Below are 22833 nucleotides of genomic sequence, written 5' to 3' on the forward strand. Positions count from 1 at the left end.
ACCAGAGTGATTTGGCAACCGATGTGAGCATGTATTTACCTTTGTAAAAATAACAGAGGTCATAAAAAAGGCAAAATGAGGTAAATAGCTCATTGCTATGTGTAATTGAAATAGATTATTATAGATTCGAATTATATTGTACATATTATGGTGATATAACATCCACCATAACCTATACGACATAACTGCTGTAATTCAGTGTATTATAGGGATGTTTGATAGTTTAACAAAACTTGAGGTTCACAAATGATGATCAAGAAATACAAATTATAAGATCCCATAAAAATAGAATTTTAAAAATAATGACATCCAATCTGGGGCAAGTTTGCTAAAAGAAGTGCTCACCTGCAGCAGAGTGATGGCACTTTGAAACTATTTCCCTGTCAACCCTTATCAAGCACATCCAAACTCTCTTTGAGAATGAAACTATCTTGAAGCAAATGCTAAATCATTTGATATGTGGAGGGGTTGAGAGGCAAATCTGTCTCTATCCTTCCTAAGATGAACCTGCCAATCAATTTTGTGTGTGTGTGTGTGTGTGTGTGTGTGTGTGTGTGTGTGTGTGTGTGTGTGTGTGTGTGTGTGTGTGTGTGTGTGTGTGTGTGTGTGTGTGTGTGTGTGTGTGTGTGTGTGTGTGTGTGTGTGTGTGTGTGTGTGTGTGTGTTAGTAGCGGCACACGAACAGTAATAAGCAACTTATCCTAATGCGAATGTAAAGAAATAGAGAGGTTCTCGTACACGTCTGCGTGGATGAGGTACTCTGTGTGTCAGAGAGGGATTGTGTTTTGATTGGCAAGGGGTGGGGTGGTGGTGTTTGAATATTCATGAGAGAAAGCCATTTGCGGTTTGATGAATGCTGAAAGAAGAACCTGCTGCATAGGAGTTGACACAGCTAAATTAACTGGAGACTGATATCATTTTGTCACAGGAAAACAAAGACACAAACAGAGGGAATGGCATCTGCTTATGCATAACAATCCACCTCAAAACCAAAAATAGAGATCATTTTAAAATGCAAAATCTAAACAGAAAACTGTGAAACACTCAAATTGAGGTCACATGATGCATTATGGGAATATTTTATCACGGCTTGATAAATGTGGAAAAAAAAAAAAAAGTTTCGCTTTAACTATTTCACCGGGACTCTGAACAAACTGTTATCCATCATGGATAATCCTGATCTCCCTCTTCACCACACCACACGAAGCTCTGTTTGGAAACAGGATGTTACAGCTCCGCTGTCAAAGGGACAGATGCAGGAAATCATTCTTTCTCACTGCAGTCTGCTGTGTAGTTATGTCTTGGACCATATCACCTGTACATTTCACATTTTATGTTTATTAGTCACTTCTGTCTGTATTTTTCATGTCTTATACATCTGTATGGGATATACTAGAGTATATCTTCTTCCTTATTTAAGTTTATTCTTCTTCTTAACTATGCTTTTATGTCTTGAATGCTGCAACATCTGAATTTGTCAGTTTGGGATCAGTAAAGTATGTTTATCATTTATCATTTTAATGCATGACTTCAGCTGCAATGCAAAAATGCAGCTTCCAACCTTCCTAAAATAACCATGGGTGCTAACATGGTGTCAACGCTGTTCTGTCTCATAATTCAGTGTCTACTCCAGGATTTATCTCAGCACGTCCTCCTCCTCATTAAAGAGGGACTTAGAGGCTATACAATGGTAAACATGAATCATCACCTTTAACTAATGAACACACACATTCATTTATATGTGATCTATGTTTATCTAGCATATTCCTGCAAACCGCCTTCTTCCTTAATTCTACTCCACTTCATCTCCAGCATTTGCTTCTCCTCACTCACCCTCTCACTTATGCTTTTGTCCTGCCATCCTACACATGCCCTTCTATTACTGTTTCACTATGTTCTTCAGCCTCACAAAGCATTTTTCTCTTCAGTTAAGGAAGCCTCAGTAAGCATTCAGACAGAGCTGACGAACCGGTGCTTAAAGTCCTGCTACCACTACAATTTTCAGTGCATCTCCTCCTTTCCACACCCATATTCAACGACAGAAAATTCATTCATTCACTCCTCCCTCACTCCTACGGGCAAAATGGAACGGCCAATTAACCAAAAGTGTATGTTTTTTGGAGGTAGGAGGAAGCAGGAGCGGGACTCGAACCTGGAACCACTTTGCTGTACGGCGACAGCAATACCCACTGCGCCACCGTGGCACCCATTACAGAAAATTTTAGGAGTTTAATCATGAAGAAACAGAAAGTCCAGTGTAACAGCAGAACTGAGTGCAGACAAAAATCGTTATTTCTTTTTTGTACAAAGCTGTATTAAGGAAACAAAAGTATACAGTAGGGGATTGAGTTCTTACTGCCTTTTCTGTCATGGTTCTGTTCTTTCCGTTCTTTTGTTTTGCTCAGCAGGTCTGTTTTTTGTGTTGGACTCGTTTTCTTCTGACAGGTCAAGCTTTGGCATAGGCTGTGGCTGGCTCTTAGCAGCTGACGAGGCACAACAGTTCTCACTCTCATCAGCCTCTGCTCAAAAGGCCCGGCCTTCTCTGAGGAGAGTGCCGGATAATTTCGTCCTCTTCCAGTGATGTGAGTTTCTTAGTTTTGTCTCAGCTGCCATGTTTATGAACTTTTTGTCATTTTTGCTCTGCTGCTTTTGGTTATCTTAGCTCAAGGCATTAAATAATAAAAATGACAACAACAATATTAATAATAATAATTTTGCAATGGGTAGTGGTGTCGCTGTAGCTCTGGCTTCTTCCCACCTCCAAAAACATGCGCTTCAAGCAAAGTGGCCAGATTCATATTGCCCGTAGGTGTGAGTGCGTGCTTGTTTGTCTATATGTAGCTCCACAGTGCAATATTGTCGCAACTGGAGTACACCCCACCTCACACTCCCAGTTGGCTGGTATAGGCTCCAGCACCCCGCGACAGAGGATGAAGTGGGTAATGAAAATAAATGAATAAAAATAATATATAATGCCACATAAAATGAAAAGGTCAGTTGGCAAACTGGTGAACAGTAGGAAATAGAATAGAATAGAGGAAAGTGGTGCAGTGGTGCAGCGTGCATGGCTGTTGCCTAATGGCAAGTTGGTTCAGGTTTAATTCCTTTCTGTGCATGGGTTCTCTGGCTTCCTCCCACCTCCAAAAAGATGAAATGGTCTGTAGATGAGACAATTGTGATCATGTTTTGGTTGGATGGAAAAATTAAATCTTAATTTATCCTCTTGATTTAGCTTTCAAGTATTGATTGTTCATCTAGTTTGACATACTCTCACAATTCATCTGTAAATATCAAGGCAAACTGGATTTTATGACAACAATGGGACAGATAAGAGGACATTAAAAGACATAAGGAACAACAGACAGCAACTACACCTATCAACGCTGACTGTTTCCATCGCTTCTCCTTTGGGAGCGCCTTCAAAGTGATGAAGAAAAGGATGAAGAACCAGCGCTCTATGTCTCCATATCGTAGCCTCCTCCCCAACCTTTCCTAAATTGTACAACTCATAGCACCAGTAAGCTCATTTATTTTTGGTTTTATGGAGGTGTCTCATTTAAGTGGGCACAAGCTTTCCGCCCCATGGGCATCAGCAATATGCTTTGTTTTCTCTTTTATTCATATCTCTTAACTTTCATTGTTTCCCTGTCTGTCATCCTGATAGTTTATCTAGCTGTGAAATGCAAGCACACCCTAACACAAAGAGGCTGCGACAGATAAATAAAATTAGTATTAATATCATATTGGTATATTTGAATGGATATAGGATTGTGCTTACTCGTGTGTGTGTGTGTGTGTGTGTTTGTGGTGGTGGTGGGGGGGGGGGGGGTTAGGGTGTTGTGCTGTTTGTTTCTTAATAAAAAATGGGATGAAATGGGATGATAACAACTGCTTGCTTGGAAACCCTAATTTCAAATGAAATACAAAACAATGGAGTACTTCATCAGATAACATTATTCTCATGGGAATTAAACACAATCAACATAATGTTTATTTGCTGAGCTGAGTGGCTGAATAGGCTGAGCGATGACCAAATATATGATATCTAACACACACCATACACCGTACACGAGAACATGCAAAAACCACTCGCCCTCATTCAGCATCTCGGCAAGCTTGACTGACACAAGCCGTGGCCCTGATTAGAATTTCTAATTCACACCCTGGTTGCTGTCGGTCAAAAAACATTTCTGTCGACTTTCACAGCATGAGCGGCACGCAGACACAAGGCTGTAGGGACTCTTTCACCATCACCACGTCAATATGTGCTAAAGTGATGGAGCGTTGTGTCTACACCAAAATTTGCAGAGCTGTAGAGGCTGAAGTTAAGTTACAGTGTGTGTGTGTGTGTGTGTGTGTGTGTGTGTGTGTGTGTGTGTGTGTGTGTGTTTGTAATTTAGATGCAAAAATATTTGACATGACCTTTTCACTGTGTTTCTGTGTGATTATCTGGTGATAGTGTGTTCACACACGTGTGTGTGTGTGTGTGAGAGAGAGTATGGACAACATTACTGTCTGTGACAACTGAGCTGTAACAATCAAAATTTGGAACAGTTTAACAGTTATAGTTGTACAAATGCTTTCAATTGAAGTAATAGAGCTGCACAGTGAGAAAGGTGTTTATATGAAAGCTTTCAGTAAATGGCAAGTGTGCCATCCATTTAACAAAGTCAGAGTAAAAAGTGACTGTTATCACTTCTAATTTGTTTTAAAAAAACACATGTGGTACATATGATGCCATATGTACCACAATACATATTGCATTATATGCATATGCATCATATGCATATGCATCATCATTATTATGACCATGATGCCAAATGTATTGTGGTACACACATAGGGCATCAAGGTCAAACTAAATAAGAACACATTACCAAACAACACATTGTTGTACATAATATTAATCTGTGTTTTTACTCTGTGCTTTATTCTGCTATTGCTGATTCAGAGATGACATAAATAAAGATTGGTTAATGCAAAGACAGATGTAGAATACATGCATGCAGTGTTGACAACTTTACTGGATAGTTCATGGTTTGTGATTGTTATGTTTGGTGTGCTATTTGCATATAGACCACCACACAGCAGAACAACAGACAAATAACCATGCAGGACTACCACACTCATTAAATCCCACAGGAGTGGCTTATTAATTATTCATTCATACCCCTGTGCTGAAGATGATGTTACTGTGAAATATTAATGAGGAAGACTAGACAGCACCAAGTGTGTTTATGTTGGTGCTTTGAGTGGAATGGTTAACGGTTAATATAATGTCTATTAAATGGCATATTTAACTGAATTATGTGTAGTTTTATGATTCTCGGATATATGGATGCCATGTTATTTGTCATCTTAAAATTGAAATATGAAACATATGGTTCATCACTCACTCTCACATTAAACTGCAGCAGGCCAATTTTTTTTGTCCAATTATGCCAACAAAATGTCTTTGAGGATGAGCTGACAGACACAAAATGGTCTGAAACTGAAGTAGAGTAGATTCACATATGCCTCACCTGGGTTTTGTGAAATGTACCAGACAGATGTTTGTGTCAGAGCCTGGACCATGTCATCAGAGGCTACATGTACAGTATATATGACACAAACTAGTGTGATTAAAACATAAGAGGGTCCATCTTTGATAACCACTCAAGAACTACAATTCACACATTCCACAACAGATTATTTCATTATGATGTAGCCAATAACACATTTACAATAGGCTGTAAATTAAGGTCACAAAGAGTTAGTTCCTAATAGGGCAATGCATGATGTCTGTGTGTGGCTAAATGAGTAGGAGAAGTCGACCAGTGAGACAGCAACAGTTAACGCAGCAACACTGAAGGTCAGCATCAAATTACTCATTTGGCCATTAATATACTGTACAGCGGAAGGTGCGGCGTGTCACTAAATAAATCTTAGCAAGTCCGAGAAGAGCAGCAGCTCTGTCAGCTTTTTTGATGCAGTATGCATGGTGTGACAATACCATTGGCTCCTGTGTTAAACTCCATACATTTTTATATCAGTAACAAATATTTTCATGTCAGAACTCAACACTCAGCAGGAAAGCTTACCCACTAGCCAAGGGTTAGTTTAATGTCATTCAAATACAGCAGTTTGCATACCTAATTGGCCATGTAATAAAAAGAAACTTGACAAATTGTTATTTATGGAGTTCATGATGAAAGCATTTAATGAGTGAGTCATCTCACTTCCTTCTCATGCATTTGGGAGTTGCAGTATTGACTGTTCACTCATGAGAAAATGGCAGTGGTAAAAGTATTTATGAGATAACGCACAGGGCTGGAAAAAGCTTTTAATTGGTTTAAGCCCATATTGGAGAAGCACAGCTTGGGTACTGTGCAATATTTGAAAGCAAGTAGGATGAGATTAAATATGACAATTAACTGTAGTATTTGTTGTTATGTCATAACAAGTAATTAAAAAACTCTATGAAAGAACACTGGAGGCAGTAGGTTCACCATGTCATAGCCACATTTCTAAATAAATATAGGATATTTAAATAGCAAGACATGACTGTGACTGGCTTTTCAAGAACATGAGCAATGACACTGTGATTGGCTTGTACAGTATTATTTTACACTGAAAACATGCCTAGGAATAATTCAGGGACTAAAAGCACCCCGCTGCCATCAGGCTTGTTTTTCACCTGCATTATGCACAGTTTAAAGAGGGCAAAAAGCCAAAAGGGGGTTGAATAAATCCTACATAGATAGATAGATACTTTAATAATCCCGGAGGAAATTGCACGAACTTGTACCAGGAATTGAAATGATGCCTTAAGACTGGTTGACTCAGGGCTAACAGACTTTAGTTTGGTGACCGTCAAGGTTCATTAACACTGGCCAAAGTTGATTTGGAGTCCCTATTTTGGACTTCATAATCAATAAACAAAATGGGCAACCTCCCTTCAATTTGCTCTAATCTACTAACAATCACACAATCTGCAGAAAAATACATATCTCTCCTTGATAAAGCAGACTTGGATGTGGTCTCTCTTGTTAGCTTACCACCAACATCTTATGCTTGTCAGTTACGCCTGGTTGGTGCGATGACAATGAGTGGTTTGAGTTAACATTTTTTAAAAATTATACATTAAGAACTGATGAAAATAGAAGCATTGTGAGCAGATTAGAGTAAAGGCAATTAAACACAAAAATTGTATATTTTAATATAAATCAAGTCTTGTACAATTAAATGAATTGAGAATTGTAAATCCGTAAGTAATGGGAAATTTGAATTTATTTCAAAAAGGAATTATAAGTTGCTGCCTTGAAAAAAAGAGAGAAAAAGAAACGAAATAGAAATCAAGACAATTTTTTTACCGAAGATGTTGACAACATGCATCTGCATAATGCTGAATATAATTGTGTTGGGGACTCATTTATTCATTCATTTAAAAATTCTCATGTTAAATGAATTCATGTTACGTAAGGACAAACACAAGCACCTTTTGACAAGAATGCACAGAAACACTGCTTTTGAGCCCAGTGTATGGGTTTAATGGAAAAAGGACGTTAAGGTTTTTGGTTTTTTTTAGATAACTGTTGAATTATTTGATTAATAGCGAAATCAATAATTGAAATTTTAAAAATGTCTAAGTAAAAAGAAAACATGGGACACTGTAGTTTTTTAAGTAAACATAATAAAAACAAACAATCATCTTGGTAATGATGAGGTGTATGTTGTATTCTATTCGCTTATAAGGTAAAAACCCAATTGGAACAAGGAAATGTGAAAAATGCTTTTATGATGTTTACCTAGCTGTTTAGAATTATCACTAACCATATGAAAAATGTATCTTTTGTAAGCCGATACCAAGTCTTTTAGTGGAATCGTTCCATTTCCAAAGTTCTGATTACATGCATTAGAAAAATAGCTGTTTCTAAGTCATATAACATCATTAATATACAGTAGTTGCTGTTTGAAGATGTTTGAAGACTGTGGGCCCACTTTCCAGGGTTAGTTTTGTTAACCCATAGTACCAGTATTGGTACCGGTCCGCGGCCCGGGGATTGGGGATCACTGCCTTATGCTATATTGTTCATGTGATTCCTTCTAGCAGATGCGCCATGATTGGTTGGGCGCTGTGATTGGTTGGGAGCTTGATTGACAGGTAGTGGGTGGAGTTGGTGACAGTGTGACAGCATGGGACTTTCAAGTGGGCTTATTCAAATATGTAGGTGGGGAGATTCTCAATGAATTAATGCTGACCCTCCATCTATGGGATCCTCGTCAAACGGACAAGCCATTTTTGTCTCTAAAATACCTCTAAAATAAGGAGTTATTTATAATATCGATTATCAGTAAAACTCTCCGTACGACAGAACCAGGAAATGAAGCCGTGCGAGCGACTGTGAATGGAGGCAGAGTCAGAGGAAACCCTGGGTTAGTGGAATAAAACCTGCTCCCGACCATGTTAGCTTCAGAGAGTAAATAGAGTAGAGAGAGTAGAGTAGAACTTTATTGATCCCTTAAGAAGGTTCCGTCAGGGAAATTAACTTCACCGTCGCACTACACACAGCACAGTGAGCACAAAAAAAGCACACAGAAAGTAGCACCAGCACATAGAAAGTAGTATCAACACTTAGAAGAATAAAAAATAACCCACCGAAAATATAAAAATAAAAAGGCATAAATAGGCATAGGGAAAAAAAGTGTTTATAGTGTTTACACTGGTTTTGATGCATTATGCGTATCATCCCTCAGCTCTTGTGTAGACCCTCCTCTTCTTCATCTCCCCCAGAGAAGAGTTAAGCAGTTTAATGGCTCGGGGGATGAAAGAGTTCTTAAGTCTGTTGGTCCTGCATGTTGGGTGGCGCAGCCTTTGGCTGCTCAGGCTTCTCAGGCTTCTCCGGTTGTTTGCTACGGTGTGCAGAGGGTGGCTGACATCGTCCATGATGTCCAGCAGTTTGTCCAAAGTTCTCTTCTCTGCCATCGTTGCCAAAGGGTCCAGCTTCATCCCGACCACTGAGCTGGCCCGCCTGATCAGCTTTTCCAGCCTGGAGAGACCCGCCTTAGTCACGCTCCCTCCCCAACACACCACGGCGTACGACAGGACGCTGGCGACCACAGACTGATAGAACATCCACAACTTTCTGGAGATGTTGAATGCCCTCAGTCTCCTCAGAAAATACGTTCTGTGCTTTCTTATAGAGTGAAGAGTGAAGAGGATGGGGGACTGACCACATTGCCAGTCCCAGACCACAGTCGAGAGTCTGTTACTGCAGTAACAAAACCAGAGGTTCAGTTTACCTCGCTTCAAGAAACAGGCCAGGGCTACTCCTCTGACTCTGGTTTAAGTTACCCCCCTTTGTGAAACCGAAAACCCTGGTTTTCCAATTTCAGATTTAACTTACCCAGGTTTTTCACCGAAACTGCTTTGTGAAACGGACCCTGTCAATCCTTCTACACCCCACCTCTGTTTTGTAAATGATGACGCATGGTCCCTTAGACATGAAAGAAGACAACTTCACAGCTTAAAGTTTTCTCTTGTCTTTGGAAGCAGTGACAATCATTTGTTTGTATAGGGCATTACGGTATTCACTACTCGGCTGCAGCTAGCTCAGAGGTTCACACTGAAGAAACAAAACCTACGAGGGATAACACTGTAATATGTACAGTAGAAATCACACTGAAACATTTTTATTTTATTTTTATTTAAGCATAATAAATAAATAAAAATAAATACGTAACAGACATGCTGTTCTATTTCGTCATGCCAGCCAAACCAGAAAAAATTCGACAGGCTATTATGAAGATAACAGCAGAGAAATACACATATAATTTAAACTGGAAATGCCAAAATCCTCAAGATTGCATTGTAAGTCATCTAAATACACTCAGGAATAAAGCAAAAAACGGAGTGGGTTAAAGTAAAATATATCCATCACTAATATGAGAAAAACATGAAAACTGCAGGAAGATACAGCTGGGTGCATTTATATATGGATGTAAAATATTATTTAAGTGCTGCGATCAATGTGAGTGTAGGATGGATTATATACAAGCTGAGCTCAGAGGCTTGAGGCAATTTTCTCCATTGACTTACTAAACTGTGTGAGGGCATCTGCTTCAAAAAGATTGTGGCCATGGCTAGCTTATGGTGTGTGAGCGTTTGCGTACATGCAAGCATGCATTTATATGTGTGTGTGTGTGTGTGTGTGTGTGTGTGTGTGTGTGTGTGTGTGTGTGTGTGTGTGTGTGTGTGTGTGTGTGTGTGTGTGTGTGTGTGTCGGACAAAGAGAGGAGCAGACAGGGGACTGGTGCATGAACAGTGTGTCCATCTATATTTACTGTGGAAATGCTAACAGCACTCCAGCATGAAGCATAGGTTTCCAGGGTTTGGGACCACAGAGTCAGAGGTGTGGATCAGTCAAAGTAGATTAAACCAACTGGAACTCATAAAGACAGATAAAGAAATTCATACATACTAGTCAATTATAATAGCTGCAATTATAATTCATACATCTTTCTAAATATTTCATGCTGTGCCTCCATGATTGTAATGTGTATTTAATGTGTACATTAATGTGTATTTCATTTTTAAACTCACACTATGATTCATAAATAAATGTAGAAATTGACTGTCCCCACACATTTATTGTTGGGACGTTTCTGTAATGCGTTTTTTACTAAAGTTGTTCCCTTTGACACGAGCAATTCCTCAGCAGACAAATCCTCCGAATGTTACAGGACAGAAACAAAGAATGAGAGATTTGGGGACACCTTTAAGAAATAGTTTCTTTCCTGTTGGGCTTTGACGTGTCTTTTATTTAGTGGCAATGATAGGCTCTATCATCTGAGCTGACAGGTAAAGCCATTTAGACGTTCCCAGTGAGGGAAAGAGCCCAGGGTCTGACTGAACAGCACCGTCACAAACTACCAGATCAGTTCAGAAAGCCGCTGGACAGATAGCAGTGTGAAAGAAAACATCAGTGAACCGTTACTACAGTAGGTAAGCCACTTAAAGAATAATGTATCTCCTACAGTAAAAGTTAAAATGTTTTTTTTTGCTTTTGTCATGTACCTATACTGTATAGCAAATATATATTTATGAGCATATCCATTATCCTGTCTCCTGATCAAGAACAGTCAGTGGATTATAATCAAGAAGATATTATTATGATATTAATATTGTATACCACAGTATATATAGTATGAGCATGTTGTACAATGTGTCATTCTTTCCTTTTGTTCCCAGCTTCTATAGAAATGACATTTTCACCATAAAAACTTACAAATGTCTGATACAGTACATGCTGCCTCTGGTTTTAAACATTTAAAATAGTTATTTAGCCTTTAAGGTGTGAAGTAAGTGAAGAAGGTAAGAAATTGATATTTGTCAAAAGTACTGTCCAAACAAGCATCTCACAGGCATAAAAACAGAAATACCTCATTGAATAAGACAAGCAGTACAGGAAAAATTGTGTGTGCCCTTAAGTGTGTGTCACAAGACCAGTAGCAAACGGCAACATCATCATGACATTAATGTTGACAGATGTGTAGCTATTGAACGCTATCAATGCTGCCGGTGTAATTAGAGGTGCCACATGATCATTAGAAGCAAAGAAAGGGGTGGACTAATGCCGATAAGGGTGTGTGTGTGTGTGTGTGTGTGTGTGTGTGTGTGTGTGTGTGTGTGTGTGTGTGTGTGTGTGTGTGTGTGTGTGTGTGTTTGTTCCAGAACGGTTGAACACAATCTCAACTGACTGCATGACTAGAGCACAAACATATCGTTCATGGATTTGTATTTCAGCCCACAAGCACCTTAATTCAGCGTCGAGCCTATGAGTACCCCAGTTATACATTAACAACATCTCAGTTGCCCTCAAGTAAGATTTCACCCCTTCTCTTAAATTCTCTGCAATCACTCTCCTCGACGTTTATCTCAGCCTTACGGCCCAGCAGAGACACCTCATCTCCCCAGGAGCTGAAAACAACGACTCTCTGTCTGTCTCACACTCACATACATCAAGATGGGCTTAGGTCTACCTGTTAGTCCGACTCGCTGGGGATCCAATTCATTTCTCTTTCTTTCTTTTTCTTAATGGATGTAAACCACTTCTCTCATTCTCAGGCATTACCCAAGAGGACCACTTTTCTCTCTTCATCTTGTAATGGAGAGGAAAACCACAGAGACAAGGAGTGTACTCATCCTTGCACGAGGCTGCCTGGAAACCACTGTTACTTATCATTCAATTTGTTTCATTAGTGTCTGTAGAATTCAAAAATGCATTATTATGATAATCTATCAAGATAGAGACAAGGGTCTGGGATGTGCATCACGTCTTTTGAATTAAAATCTGCGGTAGCTAATCCTCTTCTGGTGCCGACAAACTTTATATAAACCCACATTGTCATACAACAGACAAATTAAAAGACAAAAAAAAAAATAGAGGAGGTAAAGATGAGAAATATAGACCAAGATGAAAACAGTGTTGCTCCTCCAATGGTGAAAACAATGCAAATCAAACGAGTGAATTGTGAAATGATCAACGGGATCAGAAAACTCTGGAGCAACCTTTAATTCTCTTCCGTCATTTATATGGAATTTCTGCTCCCCTCAGAGATGTGTCATTTCCTCCTTGCAGCTTTTCCTGAAATAGCACCAGTGCCCTCATCGACATTTCTCTGCTTCATAAGCACCGTAGCCAACAAAGCTCTACAAATTCATAATGTGGGAGATTTACTTTGCCACACTTGAACCAGTGTTGGCAATGTGTCATTATGGTAGCTTATAAATTTTTTAGCCTAGTTTTTCTGTTAAGTCATTTCTACCATGGGCAATTTAATTTTCTCATGAAAACACATGGAAAGCAGCATGGCACAGTTTTGAACATTTTAAATATAGAGCAATCGATGGCACTGATTATCTCTGTCTTCCACCTATAACATGTAGATGCATTCAGGTATCCAAGCAGTGTTCTTTGTGGCATTTATGTCAGTAAAACGCAGAGTCAGGTATATGATAAATTAACAGTCAAATTAATTTATCAAATAAATACTGCTATAAAAACTTCAAAACAATTTATTCTTCTTTTAATGTGCAAAAAATAACCTTTTCCTGCCCACTGTTTTCCAAGAAAAGTTTAATACTGCCATTCTCCTTCAATAATCTCTGTTTTCATTTATAATACCACTCCATTCCATTATATACTGTAGTTTGGGCCATGACTATATTTATAGCTGCGAAGTTACAGCTTCCTTATTGCCTTGTTCTGTTTTTTTGCAACGAGTCAATCTTATTTTGAAGACTTCAACTTCAACATCAACAGAAGAAGAGAAGAAGTACACCTTATTTTTCCCCTTCAGGAAATTGTTATTTTTTTCAATCATGGTTAGGTTTTTTTTTTCTGTTTTTTTAAAATATGCGTTTATGTGTGTACAGACCCCTGAAACAAACACACATGCTAGGGGCCTGCAGGCATGCAAATTATATGCAAATGGCAAGCAGAGTGACGGGCAGTGCCTTCGTGGTGCGCCCCGATTGAGCAGCTTGCAGAGGAGGGGTGTGGGGTGCCTTGCTCAAGGGCACCTCGGCAGTGCTCAGGAGGTGAACCGACACTTCCCACTGCCAGCTCACACTCCAAATGTTTTGGCCCAAGCGGGTCTTGAACCATCGACTTCCGGTAGATGAGACATACCTCTAGTACAGAATGCACAAACAATATCCTGCAGGCTTTCCAACGACAATACAACAGTCACATGGGTCAGTGACAATTTTTCCATGTTAAACTCCTACAGTACTTACATTAGTGCAGGGCTTGTGAGAATCAGTATCCATCTATCAATAATCTTTTAAAAAAAGGTTTGTTTTAGAACTTTCTTAAAATGCAAAATACTCAAAAGATGCTTTGTCTCAAAAGATTATTGACAAACCATGTGTCATTATTTGGAGTTGAATGTGTCACTTTGAAGATGGCTCACAAACCTTTATTTCCTTATTGTTTCATCACCCTTACACTATTCACTTAACGAATAAATAAATTCCTCTGCATTGCAGCAATCATTACTGTCACTTTTCAGACAAAGTCAAAAGTGGAATGGAAGAACTGTTCAATTGCATTCAACACAATAGTGCTTGTGAGTATGGGGGGGAAAGGGGGCTGAGGAATAAGCAGAAGTGAGCTGAAAGAACGAGAAAAAACTGTAGCTACCCTGCAATTACTCAGTCTCCTACCAGGCACTTCATATATTTATCTCTGAGGGGAATAATGAGAGAAAATGAGAAGCAGAAAGAGAAGAAGGTGTGAACAGAGGTGGCTCAAAGAAATAATCTCGAGCTATGCTTGGTGTGCTTTTATGACTTTATCAGCACAAACCAGTAAAGAAGCCATTCAAATACAGCTGTATTTTTGTCAATGCAGACATAATGGGACCACTAGGCTTTCTAAAAATATCAGTCAAAAGAGGCCATGGTTTTCCAAACAGCATTATTATAAATTTGTAGAGAGGAAGCTGAAGCTGACACTATCAGAGCTTGAGAAAATAGCCAGTTTATAGCAGGGAAAATGATGAGCTAGCGACTTGTAGGAAAGGCTTGATGCAGACTGAGTAATTGAGACAGCATATTGTTGCAGAGTAACCTTCGCGGAGACATAAGGATAATATAATGTGCTGTGGAGAAAATTCTCATTTACGACTGGGTAATAGCACTTAGGTCAGAACAATGGCTCTCTCTACTTGAAAATTGGATTGGCTTCCTCATTAATATGTATTATGTTAGGATTGGTTTTAGTATGGAATAACACAGTGAATGGCCAGAAGTTTGCAGAGAGAGGGAAATGAAGTTAGGGAGGACAGTTATTAATGTGGGTCACACAGCTGCATAAAAGAGGTACTTGTGGGTGATCAAGATCGGAAGCAGCTGAGAAAAAACGTGTAGAAAATTTCACTGAAACCAAAAACACACGTAGTATGTACACAGAATTCTTGCTTAGGTGTTGGAGAAAAATAAAATAAAATGAAAATGGTGAGTAGCTTTAGCTCAGTTACAACATTGATTACTGCTATAATGACAACCAGCTAAATATTAATGTCCAATAACACAAATGCAGCTGTTATTATATTATATTATTTCTAAATACTGTTCCTTTTAGTGCTTTGACCTCTGCACAGATGGTTTTAGTATTTTCTAAAATTAAGATTTAACATATATTTACGTGTTTGTTAGTCTCTCAGGTGAACCCCTGTTGCTGCACCACCACTGTTTGCTTATTTCTTAATGCAAGCAGCAATGAACAGAAAAATAATTAGCTAGTACGGTAATTATTCATGTTTAAGACACCATCATTATCAAACTGTAAGTCCCGAAATTAGATTCCTTGTGATCTTGACTCTATCAACCTATAATACTGAAGAAATATGTCAAGTGTCTCATTGAATAATGAACAAAATTGGTGTCCTGGAGAGAGTTTATGAAGTAAATGTCAATACTGCTGTGCGTAATGAAAGTTATGAGAAATTTATACTATAGGATGAGTTGTTTGTTTAAATAACTCAATTATAAAATGGATCTAACAGTTTGCTTTAAAACACAGAGATATGAGAGGTATTTTGTTATTTAAATGCCGTTTATTCACTCATTTCAAAACATTTTCAATCTGAAGAAAAGTGTAAAATTTTAAAAGTTAAAATTCTATGCTATATAACTCAAGTATACTGTAAATACTACACTGGCCCGGAATGCAGTTCAGTGGTGGAGCACATGCTTCACATGTATGCTGCCCTGGGTTCAATCCCCAGCATCTGCAGCCCTACAAGAGTACAAGACAGTGTCAACTGTAGGCCGATCCTAAACCCAGATAGATGCAGAGGGTTGTTGCAAGAAGGGCAGCCAATGTAACAAAACTTTGCCAAAGAAATATGAGTGTTCATCTAAAATGAAAAAAGGATGACACGCTGTGGTGACCCCTAACGGGACAAGCCGAAAGGAAGTTTATTCTAAATACTACACTAGAGACTGGGTTCTTGTTTAACAAAATAATGATGGACTCGTACTATCACTAAAGCACTAAAGTATACTATCACTATGAAGTAATAGCATACTTTAGGTTTCTGAACATTAACCCTTAGACAAATCTGCCTATGCCACAGCATCCATTTCCCATAACTTCACAGTTTGATCTTACTTGAATTCATGATTTTTATTTTAGGGTTTTTCTGAGCTCCTGCCTCTTTACTTCTATAAGAAGAGGAGCACACACCCTTTCTCTCCCAAAGATTTTTATATTTTGGGCACTGTGTTGGTGACTTTATCCAGAGAGAATCACAAACCCATAAACACACACACAGTCCATTAAAACTCCTCGGGCTACGAGTGCATTGATATTCTGTACTTCCCGAGTGAATCCCCAGCTGCTCCTAGCTCTAGCGACGTACAGGAGATTGTCATACCAAATTTGTTCAATATGAAGCGATGCGATGTAGGAAATGAAACAAGCATGAAAAGTGATCATAGTGGTGGGTTTCCTGATGTGTTGGACTGGCTACTGCGTACTGATGTATGTAAACATGTGCTGAATCACACACTTTAGAATCATTAAGGACTTGTACATGCGTGTAAGTTTCAGGTACTTTCTACTCTCATTAGGGATTCTCTTGAGGCCCTATACAAGCAGAAAATGCCACTAGAATGAAACTGATGGGATGGAAACCTTCAAAGGAACACGACAAAGCTAGGTTTAAAGTGAGTCAAACAGTCATTAGTCTCAGCTTCATCACAGTAGTACTTCCGAACAGTGTTCTCCTGCAGTGAAAACGTCTTCCAGTCTGTAAATTTTAATCTTTGATTGACAGCATCTGAACATGTCGTCATGATAACAAAAAAACAACAACAACACAAAAATAAACAGCATGCAACTCTCATAAGTCCTTCATTGATGATGGCTTTTTTTTTAGAGTTGTCGCGTTTGTTAAAATGCAGGTCAACCTACTCTGGGTTAACAAAACTAACCCTGAAAAGCGTTTGTGAAACCGAAAACCCTGGTTTTCCAAGTTCAGGGTAAAACAATCCAGAGCCACTAGTTTACCTCAGAGTATGTTAACCCTGCCTTCGTGGAACGGGCCCACAATCACGATTCTACCTCTACCTCCTTCTTCCTCCCCTGCTGTTTGATTTTCACAATTTCGCCTCTGCCTCTTCATCTGCGGATCACGGCTCTTGGAGAAATGGGGATTTCAGAGAAATCCCACAAGTCTGAGCCTCCACTGGGAACTGATAATCCCTAGTGAGAGGTGGCGATGAAATTCAGCTAATACCCAAACAATTGTTATCGGTGTGACACACACTAAGGTGACAAAGCCCTACACAAATTTGGCTATTTCTGTGCGGAAACAGCAAGATTTCATCAGTGTAAAAAATGACAGCAGCTAAATCAGTCATCCTCATTTCAGTATGAAAGCCTGTTAGACAATAGCACAAAAAATACTAACCTGCAAATTCTGACAACAGAAATGGACCGTAGTCACTCGAACCCGGACTCACAACACGGCGGGTCCGGGTTCGAGTCCCGCTCTGTGCGGAGTTCGCATGCTCTCCTTGTGTCTGCGTGGGTTCTCTCTGGGTTCTCCGGCTTCCTCCCACCTTCAAAAGCATGCGCTTCAGGTTGATTGGCCGGTCCCAAATTGACCGTAGGAGTGTGTGTGTGTGTGAGTGATTGTTTGTCTCTATGTGGCTCCGCGGTACACTGGCGTTTGCCCAGAGTGTCCCCCACCTCACGCCCTGAGACTGCCGGGTTAGGCACCGGCTCCCCTGCGACGTGCGTAAGCAGATTAAGTGGGTTAAGAAAATTACTGACTGACTGAAATCCTAACAGATAATCAGGACTTTGACATTAGTTACAAGGGTGGACATTCGCCACTATTGATGGCTCAGCACTGTAGCATTATCAGCTAATGATAATCTTAGCTTTATAAATGTTACTTGAATGTATAGACATGTGTACATCAGTTGCGAACACAACGGTTGTGATATATGCTACCTGCTAGATATTGCTCTGACACAAATTCCGTGGAATTTTAATTGTGTAACCCCCTCCCCACCCCAAAAATAAATAAATAAATAAATGGATATGCATTTGACAATAAACTTTCTGCTTCCAAACCCAGAAATCAAAATTGACTTGGCAGCACAAATGATAGAAAAATTATCAAAAAGGTGACCTGTCTCCAGGACAAATTTAACGTGTGTTTGTTGTGCGATTGTGTGCAGGTGTGTGTGTGTGTGTGTGTGTGTGTGTGTGTGTGTGTGTGTGTGTGTGTGTGTGTGTGTGTGTGTGCGTGTGTGTGTGTGTGTGTGCGAGCACTGATGCTGCTCTGCAGGTGGTGAATGGAGGTTTAATGAAAGGGCCAGTTGTTTTATTTGCAGGGCTGATTTGCAGAGAGCAGATGGATCGGGCTCTCAGTCTCTCTAGTCACAATCTTGTCCCACATTGCCCCTGTCGCTCCATTTAACAGCGGATTTCCTGCCAGCTCATCACAAACACACGTAAATACACACACACACACACACACACACACACACAAACACACACACGCACACACTCAATGGGAGACAGCAGCAAAAACATTCTCAGCTATTCGACCTCGGAGACACGCATAAAGGGGGAAAAGAGGGAAAACAGTGGGACTACACATTAACAAATGCATCCAGGCGCATGCAGTAAATGGCGAAGATACGGACATCTTTTGTGCATAGACAAGCACAAAAGTGTTTATGTGCACAAGGGTATACACACATTTATATGAAGAAACACATACACCTAAATAAACTCCAATGGGGAAGCATGGTTGAACACTATACAGTTGTTAATGAGCTTCCTCCAGATGTCTCACCAGGAAGCAGCACATTAGTAGTGGATTTTTCATGTACCAAATAACACAGATACATGCACTAATCCTAATGCAAGGGGTAATCTCAAAATATTATAAATACAGCCATTCCGTGTAACCCCTTTTCTTTACAGTGACTCTCTCACACAGATTACAGGATGTGTCATATGCTCATCAACACCCACCTGACATACACTAAGATTAGAATTTTTCATTTTTCTGTCTCTCTCACATATTGGCACATGGTTTTACTTCATCTATTGATTTGCACACACACTTTCACAAACGTGTAGGTGGTACATGGAATACAAGATTGCTTATTCCAACACTAGCAGAAGTGAAAAGTGGCTGGCCTCCACAAATGACCTCTGACTTTCAATCTCCACACCTCATACAGTAGGAGATTGCAACGGTGATTCCACCCCACCACTGGCAGTTAGCCTTCACTCTGGGTCATGTGATGTAACCAGTCGGCTAAGGTGTTAATGATACTGCAATGGCGAAGACTTGTTTGGATGAATGTGGCCCTCGGGGTGTGGTGAAGGTGAAGCTCAGCATGCTGTACATATCGCACCACCAGAGTTCATTTAGGCCTCCAGGCCCATCACTGCTCCCCTTTTTTTTACCATAAATTCAACCAAATCCACCCAACAGTGAGGATCAGGAACTGAAACCTTTCGCTGTGGTGTTCATTAGAGAAACTTTGTGCTACTGTGCTCAATTAAAAAATTAACTGGACAAATTCAGGTTATGAAAGGAAATTAAATGTATCATTGTACCGTAAAATTCAATTGTGGTTATAACAAATACATATAAATGTACGACAGGCTTGCTTCAATGGACTTTTACATAGAAGGGAGACTAACAGAGAATCCTGATGGGGTTCAGTGGAGCTCTAAAAAGCATTTCAGGTTGAATCACATTAATCATCAAAGACAGTGCAAGAAAAAGCCGGAGTGATATCAGCCCATCAACATTAACAGGATTAATTCTACTGTCAATTGTGCACCGCTGTAAAGTACTGTCAGAAGACTAAATAACATTTATGCAAATGTATAATGTAAATCCACATGTATCTACAGTGAAGTGAAACACATTAGTGATTTCAAGCCAATAGCTCTCCAGCTAGTTGCATATCTTGCTACTTTTCTGCTATATTAATCTCGCTCAACAAACATGCTGCTTTTCTCATTACTTCAGTAAAAAATATAGAAGCAGCATTTTATTTGTTCATGAAAGTCACTGGTCATACTGGTTCTGCGAAGGCGTTTATATTGCTTTATGATTTCTCTACCTCATCTAGAAATCACAGGCCATTTTATGTTTGCAGTGACAGGCGAAGGGGCTTTGACAAAGAGGCGCACGGCGGTGAAGGGGCCAGCAGGACCGTAGAGAGTTATAGCACATCAAATTGAAGTGACATCACAGCATTTCAACTCAGTGAAGGAACTGTCTGCACACACACACACACACACACACACACACACACACACACACACACACACACACACACACACACACATACACATGCATGTACACCCTTCACAGATGCACAGACCACACATCAGTACCTTCTGTGCGGATGGTGAAGGGGGAGTCCCCCAGTCTCTTGGCTGAGAACTGCCCGCCGAGAGAGGTCATCAGAAAGCAAAGGCTAAAAAAGCCTATGCCCGCCACAAATATCCTGCGACACAAAAGGAAGAGATGAAAATGGAGTTACGATAGATACGTTGGGGAAGAGCAGGTAAATAAAACGTTTGGAGAGTAAATTGGAAATGTATAGATTAAGATAGTAAAAGGGTAGAGAGATTGCCCAAGGCAAACAAAAGAGGTGGATGAAGAGAGAGAGAGAGAGAGAGAGAGAGAGAGAGAGAGAGAGAGAGAGAGAGAGAGAGAGAGAGAGAGAGAGAGAGAGAGAGAGAGAGAGAGAGAGAGACAGAGTTATGGAAGACAGGATTGCAAGATAGAATGATCAAGAGTGAGAAAAATATCAGTAGTCATGAGAATGTGGGAAAGGAAAGACAGCAAAAAACGAAGTGAGAAGAAATTCAAAATCAAGTCAAGACAGAGACATAGCAGGTATAACTTCCAGAAGGCATAGCATTAAAGATCACAAGGAGATAATAGGAGAAAATCTAAATCTGCCACTCTCTCTCTCTCTCTCTCTCTCTCTCTCTCTCCCTCTCTCTCTCTCTCTCTCCCTCTCTCTCTTTTCCTTGACCTATCTCTGTCCCCAGTGAATTTCTCTTTACCAACCAACAGGTCAAGGTGGATGACCGCCCTCCAGAGCCTGGGTCCTGCCCAGAGTTTCTTCCTCAATGAGGGAGTTTTTCCCCGCCACCGTTGCTTATACTTGCTCTGGAGGGCATTGTTGGCTTTCTATCCGTTAAAGCGCTTTGAAATGTCTTCAGATGTGATTAAGCGCTATATAAAATAAAAGTTGAAGTTGAAATTTATTCAAGCTCTTTAAGGTGAGAATTAATGCGTTCAGCTAAAATATCAACAGATTTCTCCCACCCCCTATTGCTATGATATTCATGGTGGAAAAGATTGACAATTAAAATCAACGGTCCTCTGTCTGATGAAATGTGTGACATTTAAGAACATTGTCAAGTAAAGAAGCCAAAAACAACTCATTTCAGCTATCAACTATTTCAATGCTCAGTTTACTGACAGTTTTTCAATGTTCTACCACACAGATCTGTGCTTTGGAAGATAAACTTCTGCTACACCCTGTTGTGGAACAGATCTCGTATTAGAAATGTTGGCATACATCAGAAGGGAAAAGTCCAACGAGATTCTGTATGGTTAGTCTCTTGATAGACAGCCGTGAGAGAATTAGATCTTTGACTTAAAATAGTTGAAAATCGTGTCTTTTGTATCTGTAAATCCTGCCCAATTTAAGCTACTGTCTTCAGAGTAAAAGGATCAAATGTTATCTTATGATGGCAGCACTCTTTGTGGAGCCAGGGAGGCAAAGCTGTCTGTGATTCTCATCCGCTGCACAAAATACCACTCAGACTTCATAATGAACAAGTTCTTTTTCAAAGTGTGTGCTTCTCTTCAGCAAACACAAAATAAGAGGAACTTCTTCAATGATTTTATAGAATCAGCAAGGACACCAAAGTTATGAGACGATGAACGGTCAACAGCCAAACTCCAAATACTGCATATATAACAGCTGAAGCTGTTTTCCCAATTGTCCTCACCATGTTTGGTTCCAGTACACTGTAATAATTCAAAAAATATATGTAGGGCATATAAAAACCACATATAAAACAATAACATCTTACAATAGCGTGGAAAAAAATGAGCCTTTGTGATGTAACTATCACAATTCACTTTATAATTTATGGCTAACCTTGCACAGGTAACTTTTAAATTCTGCATCAGTGGGTGGAAAACTAAATCTTAACATAACAAATGAATGAATTATATATAAATACTCTTTTCTCTTCAAAGACAGGGAATGCTGTTTGCTTGAATGCAGGGTCCGATGTGTAATCTAACAGCATGTCCCAAGATGGCACGGTAAGCACCTCAGGTCACGCAAAGTGCCGAACAAAACTTCTTAATATTGATGAGGCTGCAAAAAAAAAAAAGTGTTCGTATAACAGCGACCAAGAATAGCCACTTAAAAGAGCATTTGCTGGAGTGATCTGATTGACCCACTGGGATCAAAATGATGTTGAATAATCTGTTAAGTATAGAGTGTGACGGTTTGGCAAGCTCCCACAGTGACTATATTCCAAGGCAGAGCCATGTGTCTCGTCCTAAGTCATAATCCTCTGCCTTCAAGGACGGACGAAGGGATGTGGCTCTTTGACAACACAAGAAAATATTCACAGCGAATAATCATCATCATCATCATCATCATCGAGGATCTCATCTACTGGGTCGTATCAAATGTGCGATGTCACCCAATTTTCTTGGCGTCGTTTTAGACAACACAATAAAGTGGCCATTCATCCTTG

General features: G+C 39.7%; 1 protein-coding gene across 1 annotated transcript in view; it reads right to left on the minus strand.

Annotated features, from left to right (window-relative positions):
* Positions 1-22833, minus strand: part of LOC137600401 (alpha-1,6-mannosylglycoprotein 6-beta-N-acetylglucosaminyltransferase B-like) — a 94004-nt gene that overhangs the window by 68543 nt on the left and 2628 nt on the right. The window contains exon 2 of the mRNA XM_068322012.1: positions 20431-20543. Within this exon, the coding sequence (XP_068178113.1) occupies positions 20431-20543 (113 nt within the window). The remainder of the gene's footprint in view (positions 1-20430; positions 20544-22833) is intronic.

The sequence above is a fragment of the Antennarius striatus genome, chromosome 8 (assembly GCF_040054535.1).
Source record: "Antennarius striatus isolate MH-2024 chromosome 8, ASM4005453v1, whole genome shotgun sequence".
NCBI lineage: Eukaryota > Metazoa > Chordata > Actinopteri > Lophiiformes > Antennariidae > Antennarius > Antennarius striatus.